At 47.3% G+C, this 9,514-nt stretch overlaps 1 protein-coding gene across 1 annotated transcript; it reads right to left on the reverse strand.

Moving 5' to 3' along the window:
* Window positions 1–476: 476 nt before the first annotated feature.
* On the reverse strand, window positions 477–9,112 carry CRYBA4 (crystallin beta A4). Its single transcript, XM_007975240.3, has 6 exons — window positions 8,777–9,112; window positions 8,138–8,188; window positions 7,418–7,536; window positions 5,182–5,323; window positions 2,722–2,864; window positions 477–806 (listed from the first exon to the last, which is right to left on the reverse strand). The coding sequence occupies exons 1-6, from the start codon at window positions 8,795–8,797 to the stop codon at window positions 659–661; spliced, it is 624 nt and encodes a 207-aa protein (XP_007973431.2). The 5' UTR covers window positions 8,798–9,112; the 3' UTR covers window positions 477–658.
* Window positions 9,113–9,514: the final 402 nt, after the last annotated feature.

A 9,514-nucleotide genomic window follows, 5' to 3' on the forward strand; every position in this document is an offset into this window, starting at 1 on the left:
GAAGACTTAAATCTTACAGAGTATGTTCTCCAACCACACTGGTCTTTAAAAGCACACCAATAACAATAAAACACCTAGAAAATCCTAAAGTATTTGGAATTTAAATAACATCCCTTTAAATAACCCAGAGGTCAAAAGAAAAAAAAAAATCACAAGTGAAACTAGAAAATATCAAACTGAACAATAATGAAAACACATCAAATTAATATTTATGGGAAGCAGCTAAAGCCATACTTGGAGGGAAATTTATAGCTAAGTGACTGTACTGGGTGGGGGAAAGAGAGGCCTAAAATTAATGACCCAAAAGTCTGCCTTAAAAAAAAGCTAGAAAAACTAAGAACAAGGTAGGCCTGAAATAAATAAAAGAAAGGAAATACTGAAACCGAAGAGTAAAACTCAGTGGAATAATGATAGAGAAAACAAGGCTAAAAAACTGGTTCTTCGAAAAGATTAATAAAATTGAAAAGCACAGCTAATACCGGACTTTCTATTTTTTATTCGTTTGAGTTTTTTGTGCTGACTGTGCATGGACAGGTTCACATGGGTGCTGGGTTCACACGGGTTACAGGAGGGGGCAGAAGGAGAGAGCAGGCCACAGCCTCCAGAGCGCCTCCATTGCAGACAAGCATGCATGCGCTCCTCCGTGCCGTGCCCCTGCTCACTGCTGGATCCTGCGGATGCTCTGCACCTGGAAGGTCTGGGCGTGAGAGCCCCACTCCCGGAAATGCTTGTAGTCACCGGAATGGTGATCGCTTTCCAGCACATACTGAAATCCTCGGTAGCCCGGAAACTGGGAGCAAACCCAACTGGAAAAGAGAAAAGGCAGACGGTTACTCTACAGAGACACCAGCACGATGATCAACACAGGGGCAAAGGGATCCATGCACACGCACAATTCTAGCCATCCTAGCCTTTCTTCAGTGCTCACAATGTGCCATGCTCTCTCCCCTACCACAGGGCCTTTGATCGTGCCATTCCCTTTGCCAGAAGCACCATGCCAGCCCGTCTTTTCCTAGACAAGTTGTATTTGTCCTTCCTGGCTCAGCTTAAATATGAGGGCAATCTGACTCATTCCCCAAATCAGGCCACAGTCCCTTACTATACCTTTGTAGCACTCATGTAATTCGATAGTTTTCAAATTATTTGTAAAATATCAGCCTCCCCTGCCAGCAGGTAAGCTCATGAGTGTAGGAACGTGTATGCTTTGTTCATCGTTATCTCCACCTGCCTAAATTTATAAAAGTCTAGCACAGAAGAAGGGGGTCCCTAAATATTTGCTGAATAAAAGAACAAGTGAAGGAATGGGAAGTCTTGTTCTTTCCCCGTTCCCCCTCCTTCCTTATCCAGAGGCACTTCCAAGAAAAAAGCTATCACTTCAGTCCATTGATTTCTTTTTTTCTTTCTTTCTTTCTTTCTTTTTTTGAGGCAGAGTCTCGCTCTGTTACCCACACCGGAGTGCAGTGGGGCGACCTCGGCTCACTGCAACCTTTGCCTCCTGGGTTCAAGTAATTCTGCCTCATCCTAGTGGCTGGGACTACAGGCATAGCCACCGGGCTAATTTTTTGTATTTTTAGTAGAGACGGGGTTTCACCATGTTGGCCAGGCTGGTCTCGAACTCCTGACCTCAGGTGATCCGCCCACCTCAGCTTCCCAAAGTGCTGGGATTATAGGCGTGAGCCACCGCGTCTGGCCCAATTCATTGATTTCTACTCTGTTCAGGACAAAGATTGGTGTCTGGTTTTCCAAGCCTCCATTTCCCTTTCTGTAAAAGAGGAAGTGAACTCAAGAATCACAAGGGGTCCCTCTTACTCTAAAATAACATGATTCTTTGGTGGTTCCTGAGAAAACCAAAGCAAAAAAAAAAAAAAAAGAAAAAAAGAAAAAAAAAAAGATGAAAAACCCTACCTCCCATCTTTGCTCCCTGCCTACCAGGAGCCAAGGGGCACCTCAGAAAGTGGCTCTGATGTCCTCCCTAAATAAGAATCTCACACCTTAGCCTTCACTTGCCACCTCCTGGGTGGAAAGGAAAGGACCAGTCAATGCTGAGTTTGAAGCTGGATTGTTACCTACCTGCTGATGGACTTTGAGCAGCTTGCTTGAGCCACACCTGTTTCTTTATGGCGGGGGCATTCATTCTCCCTTCTCCTGGCCATAGACCCTGTTGGCTCTGCTCTCAGCCAAGTTGAGAAAACGAGGCTGAATCTAGCAATGACCACATGACCAAACCTAGCCAATCAGAACACCCCATTCCTATGCGCATGGTGATTGGTTCAGAGTTGAGCACAGGACCCAGCTGGACCAATGAGCACCTTTCTTGGAACCTTTATTAATAGAGTCACTGAGCCCGGACACTGTCTTTCCCTATGGCTGGATGTAAAGATGAAGCTCTTTACATCCTCGTCTAAGACTATAGCCACACACAGGCAGGCAGGGCAACAGGTGGGGGGTTGTGGAGGGGAGACAGATACCTGCTGTAGCACCTGGATCCAGTTGCGCTTGAAGCTAATTACAGGGGCCGATAAATATCTTTTGGGCTTAAACCCAGTTTGATCTGGGTTTCAATCCCTCAAATTCTGCCCGATACCTCCCTGTGCCTCAGTGTTCTCCTCTGGAATGTGGGCATCAGAGCACAAAAGTCCCCAGCACACAGTTTTCACAGGAGGTACCCCTACCCCTCCCAATATTCCTTCCCTTGCCAGGCAGAGACTTGGATACACTTACGCCCCAGAGTGGACGTGGAAGGACCCTACTTCATTGCCTTCCCATCCCATGGCCTGGAGGGAAGGATAGTCATCGCTCAGCTCTCCTTTCTTGCCCAGGAAGTTCTCTTGCTCAAAGATTGTCAGCCTCGAGTCACGGTGGTTCTACAGGAACAGGAAACACAGTCAGACCACCAGGCTCCCAGTTGGAAACCCAGGAGCCTCTCCTGGCCTCCACACTCCCTGCCCTGCCCTTGTCTCCCAAATCAACCTTCCTTGCAAACCTTTTGGAAGGGCAATAAGGCAACAGGTACCAGAAACCTTACCATTTGCCCTTCCAGAAATTTCCACAAAGAAAATAATCATGGAATAAATAGGCTGCAAGAATGTTCGTCATTAACAGGTTTTTCAAAAACAAACAAACAAAAAGGAATCAACCTTTACGTCCGAAATTGGGGATCCAGTGGTAAGCTGAGGTATTACACTGTGGTTAAGAAAAAGGGTGTAGAGGCCGGGCACCGTGGCTCACGCCTATATTCCCAGCATTTTGGGAGGCCGAGGTGGGCGGATCACCTGAGGTCAGGAGTTCAAGACCAGCCCAACGAATATGGTGAAACCCTGTCTCTACTAAATACAGAAAATTAGTTAAGTGTGGTGGCGCATGGCTGTAATCTCAGCTACTTGGGAGACTGAGGCAGGAGAATCGCTTGAACCTGGGAGGCAGAGGTTGCAGTGAGCCAAGATTGTGCCATTGCACTCCAGCCTGGACAACAAAAGCGAAAACTCCATCAAAAAGAGAGAGAGAGAGAGAGAGAGAGAGAGAGAGAGAGAGAGAGAGAGAGAGAGAGAGAAAGGAAGGGTAGAGATATCATCTCAAATCCTTCCTACCAGGAAGCAGCTGCCACTTACCAACTGATTGAGGTTAGACAGGATTTCTGAGCCTCTGTTCCTGTATCTATAAAATGAAACTAACCATACCCATTTTTCAGGGTTCTTTTGAGAACTAAATGAATTCACAAGTTGGAAACTGCTGGGAATGAGGGATTGTATCTGTTGCAGCCCACCACAGGTCCCCATATTAGCACAATATCTAGACTGTTTGCAGAGTAAATGAACAAATGGACTTATGCACAAAACGGAATACTAGGGAGCTATGAAAAATGATGGAAGTGAGATTTAATCACCTAGACTGATGATTGTGATCCATTTGCTCTGTGAGAAAAGCTAGTTTCCAAGCCTTAGACTCATTATGATTCCATTTTTGTGGCAAAATTATGTTTGCAGTATAGATAAAATATATAGATTATATAGATATAGGTGTAGATGTTTATCTGGATGTGTATATACATAGAGACATAAATGTATAGGTTGAACATTCCTAACCTAAACATCCGAAATCCAAAATGCTCTAAAATCTAAAAGTTTTTGAGTGATGACATGACACTCAAAGAATGCTCACTGGAGTATTTCAGATTTTGGACTTTTGGATTCAGGCTGCTCAACCATAGGTATTATAAATATTATAAAATCTGGGGAAAATATTCACAATCCAAAACACTTCTGGTCCAAGCATTTCAGATAAGGGATAATCCATCCTGACCATACCAGGATTTTCCTTCAGAATTTTGGATGGTAAATATGGTGCCTTATATCATTTTAAATTAATAAGAGTTGAAAAATAAAATACACTTTTTTTTTTTTTTTTTTTTTTGAGACAGAGTCTCACTCTGGTGCCCAGGCTGGAGTGCAGTGGTGCGATCTCAGCTCACTGCAACCTCCATCTCCTGGGTTCAAGTCATTCTCTTGCCTTAGCCTCCTGAGTTGCTGGGACTACAGGCATGTACCACCACGCCCAGCTAATTTTTTTGTATTTTTAGTAGAGATGGGGTTTTACCATGTTGGCCAGGCTGATCTTGAACTCCTGGCCTCAAGTGATCCACCCGCCTGGGCCTCCTAAAGTGCTGGGATTGTAGGTGTGAGCCACTGTGCCCGGCCTAAAATATACCTTTCTGAGCCTCAATTTTTTCATTGGTGAGATGGGAATAATAATGCTCACCTCCACCCACACTCCAAAAACAGCAATAAAATGTAAAATCAGGAGCATTGATATTGAATTAGGAGCAAGAAAGGAAACCCTTCATCCCCACTGGGCCCTACCATCCCTGGTACCCAACTTCTCTCAGGGTCCCTGAATCACAAAAAAAAAAAAAAGGGCACAAAGCTGGCAGGGGCTCCTGTCACAACCAGGGCTGCTGTGAGCAGAGAGTTTAAGGTGGGCTCTGGCCAGATGCTATAAACAACATTGGTACTATTGCCCCATTTCAAGATGAAGAAACTAAGGCCAAGAGAGGAAAGAGACTAACAGCCCTTGTCACACAGCTTGAAGTGGCGACATGAGAATTTCAGCTCTGGGACATTGGATTCCCAAGTGCCCACGTGAGGGGCTCGGGCCTCCCAGGGACGCAGAAGTGGTAGAACTCACAGCACAGGACACAGGCCGGAAGGAGGTGAGCCTCTCAGAGGGGTAGGCCGTGTTGCCACCCCAGGCATCCCAGCTCGGGTATTCGCCCCGTTCCAGAACGTACTGCTGCCCTTGGAAGCCAGCATGCTCGAAGCCCACCCACCTGCAGACAGAGGGTAGAGCGTGCAGGAGGTAAGCGTCCCCTTCACCCTGCATTCTAGACCAGCAAATGGGTCTAGAATGGTCACAATCACAACCATTCAGGGGTGATTGTGCCCCCAGGAAACACTTGACAATGCCTGGAGACATTTTTGGTTGTCACGACTAGGGGAGGGGCTTGGAAGGCCATCTATCAGGTGGAGGCCAGGGATGCTGCTAAACATCCCATAATACACAGGCCAGCCTCCACTGCAAAGGATGATCCAGCCAGAAACATCAGCAGTGCCGAAGTTGAGGGACCCGGCTCTAGACCTGACTTGCTGTGTGTCCCATAGGTAGGAAAACTGCTTCACACAGGTGCCCTGACAACCTTGCTCCTCTGTCAGTTTCCACAGAGGCCGCAGAGTCAAAGCTGATCACAGACTGACCTCACTTTGGTGGAATTCCCTGTGATCCTGCCAGGGTGTCGGAGACGGGCAGTTTTGTGAGGAGCTACTGCAAGGCCATCTCTCATATTTCTCCCTCTCTTGTGGGAGGCTGCCACGAGGCAGTTCCTCATCTGCCTGTCTGGCCACTCTGAGACGTGGGGGTTTCCACTTCGCCACCCCACAGGTGACAATAGCAAGCTATCGTTGAAGCATGGAAGCAGTTCTTCAGCCACGGGGTTCCCACCATTCCTGCTGCCTGTCATTCGGCCCCCTTTGTTTTGGTGTCATCCCGTAGGACAAGGGACACAGGAAGCTGACACCATGCGCACCTTGCCTTTGCTGTCTGTGTAAGTAATAAACTGTCTGAATCTATCCGAGCTCATTATCTGCTTACTGGCTGAGTCTGTCAGCCTGCCGGACATACCCCTAGAAAGCCTCTGTTCCCATCTGACCCCCATTCCCCACCTGCACAAATCAGAAGCTAAAAGAGCATTTACTGAAGCATGAGATGTGTAAAAATCACCCAAGATGACCTCAGGTGGCACTCACAGGCATAGGATTAAGTAACTCCAAATCTCCTATCTACTTTCCAACCTTCTACAACCTTCTATCGAATATGGTAACTACTGGCCACATCTCCTAGCTACTTTCCAACCTTCTAGAACCTTCTATCCAATATGGTTGCTACTGGCCACATCTCCTTTCTGTCTACTTTCCAACCTTCCAGAAATTTTTTCCAATATGGCAGCTACTGGTCACATCTCCTTTCTATTTACTTTCCAGCCTGCTAGAACCTTCTACCCAATATGGTAGCTACTAGCCACATCTTTCTAACTACTTTCCAACCTTCTAGAGCCTTCTATCCAATATGGTAGCTGCTGGCCATATCTCCTTTCTACTTGCTTTCCAACCTTCTAGAACCTTCTATCTAATATGGTAGCTACTGGCCACATGTAGTTAATTAAATTTAAACTTAAATAAATTAAGATTAAATAAAACATTCCGTTTTCTAGTCATGCTGGCTACCTTTCAAAATCCTTAATGGTCACATCTGGCCAGTGGCTCTGAAATGGATGGTGCAGATGTAGAACATCTCCATCATTGCAGACAGTTCCACTGAATGGCACTGGTCTAGAAAGTCTTGGTGTGTTATTATTGTGTCCTTAACACCTCTCTACATCTCACAATCTCTCTCTCCCTCACTCTCTTTTTTGTTTTTTAATTTTGGTTTTTTGGGTTTTTTTGTTTTGTTTTGTTTTGTTTTTACCAATAATGATCGGGCCACATGCTTAGCAACAAGACTGTTTAGCTAAAAATTAATAGCATTAAAACATTATATTCATTTTTATAGTTACCTTCTACTTTTGGTGAGTGATGTTGGCTTTCAATTTATGGCTAGGAGGGACATTTTTAGATCCAACCCTGGATTCTAAGGATCTTCTCCCGCAGAGCTGCCTCATCCAGTGGGCAGGGTCTGGGTAAATGACACCCTCCCACTGTTGGGCTGTGCACAACCTGCAGAACCTTACATGGCAGTCCTGCACACTCCTCAGCGCTTCAGGAGGGCACACTAGGAAAAGAGGACCTAGAATAGCTAAAAGTCCTAGCACCCATCTCTAGGTCCCTTCCTGTCCACCCTCTACCCCAACTCAGTATCCCCCTAGACTCACGCTCCACTCAGCACTTTCAAAGATCGCACAGTCTCGAAGCCAAGCTCCAGCACACTGGGGCACTCGGCCGTGAACTCGTGCCGCCGGCCCTGGAAGCCGTCCTCATCCCACACCACCATCTGTGCCAGGAAAAAAAAAAGAAGGTGGAGATCCGCATCAGAGTCCCATGGAGGGTGAGGGGTTGGGGGCTCACCCCAGGATCTGGCAGGTAAAGCAGAGATTGCAAACTCAGATGCCTCCAGGAGCCAGGCAGGCAAGGACAGTGAGGACTGTGAGACACTAGAGATCACAGGTGCCAGGTAGATGAGTGGCCTCTTCCCAGTGCCACCAATGGTTGCCAAGTGGGAATGCAAGCCAGACCTTCCAATTTCTCAATACGATCCCTAGATCTGGACTTTTATGTGGTTCTTCTAGGCTTTTAAAGGCTGATGATAAATCCAAAAGCTTTATAAAACAAACACACACACACACAGATGGTCAAAGAAATCATGCCCAAAGACTGCAATCTCTGCCAAAGAGTGTAACAGGTCAACTTTGGGAACCAGAAGACCCAAGTTCACATTCGACCTCCCTGTATGTGACATACAAGTCCCTTCTCGACTCTGAGTCTTGATTGCACCTCTGTGAAATAAGCATTTATAATACCCTCCTCCTAGGATTTGTGGGGACTTGAACCCTCCCCACACCTCCTGGACACCCCCTCCCCATGCCTCTTCCTACCTTCCAGTGTCCCGCTGACTTGGTGCATTGCAGGGTCATCGTGGCCCCTTCCTACGGAAGAGAAGAACATCATAATCGTCCACCCTGTCCCTCTGCTGTCCTCTTTATGTAGATGGCTGGCTTAGACCTGGTCAGGATCCACATGGGGAGTCCAGGAGTGACTGGGCTAGGGGCAATGCGTGGCTTTGGCCTGTCCCTCTCCTGTCCTTTCCATCTGTCACCAGTGCCATCTTCCATCCTATCCCCATCTCAAAACTCACCCTTGCTTGGTCTCATTGACTCTAAGCCCCACTCTGTATTCTCTTATCTGCTTGTTATGGGAAAATTTCTGTGGCTGTTGGTGGGTGGGTACATCACCCCAGCAAGTGCTAAAATGAGAGTCCTTCCAAAGACAACGCCTAGCTCAAAGAGGTACCTCTAATGGTGGAAATTCAGGCAACAGGGCTACAGGAATAATTTTGTTTTTAAATGAGGGAAGCAGGTGCTGGTCTTGATGGTTGGGGCTCATCATTGGTTAGGGTGGGGATGGCATTCAGGATGACACAGTGACATCCCTAGGACTGGGGACCTGGGCTCCTCGCCTCCCAGGATGCTCACTCAGAACTCTGATCCCATCCCTCCTCCAAACCTGGGACTTACCGAGATAGGCCCAGGGAACATGTCAGATCTGAGACCAGCCGAGGTCAGGCTCTTATAGGCAGGGAGGGAAGAGGGGCCCCTGGGAGACAAAGCCCCGACTCAGCAACTGGGCTGCAGAAACAAAAGCCAGCCCTGGCTGAAGAGCCAATGGCAAGCCGTCAGCAGCTCTGGCTTTAGCAGGGAGGGAATGGACCAGATCACCACCCCCAGGGATCAGCCACGAAGAAGCAGAGAGGTGGAATATTGGCCCTCATTAGCCCCACGAGGTTCCTGACTAGACCAGGAGAATGAACACTAGAAGAGGAGTCCAGAAGCATCCTTCCTAGCTATGTGAGCTTGAGCAAGCCATTTCCCCTCAATTTCTGCCTATAAAATGCGGCAGAAACAAACTATACCACGGAGTTGTTGTGAGGTTACATAACACACCTGGTACAGAGTAAACGTTCAGGAAATGTCTATTCCTTTCCTCCTCTCATTCCCCTTTCTCTTCCAGTTGAAGCAATCAGGATAGGCTGCCTGTTGGAGGAGGCATTTGAACTAGACTCTGAAGGATGAAGAAGATATGTACAGAGTTAGATGGAAGCAGAGGCAGTCTAAGAAAAGTTCAGAGGTGGGAACTTGGGGCACATGTACAAGAAAGAGCTGGTAGCCCAACTGGCCTGGAGCTCAGGGGACCTGAAGGGAAGTGAGGCAGGAGAAGGGGTCTAGGCCAGGGCCTGCCAAGTCCACAAAGCCCGA

Source organism: Chlorocebus sabaeus, chromosome 19 (assembly GCF_047675955.1).
Source record: "Chlorocebus sabaeus isolate Y175 chromosome 19, mChlSab1.0.hap1, whole genome shotgun sequence".
Classification (NCBI taxonomy): domain Eukaryota; kingdom Metazoa; phylum Chordata; class Mammalia; order Primates; family Cercopithecidae; genus Chlorocebus; species Chlorocebus sabaeus.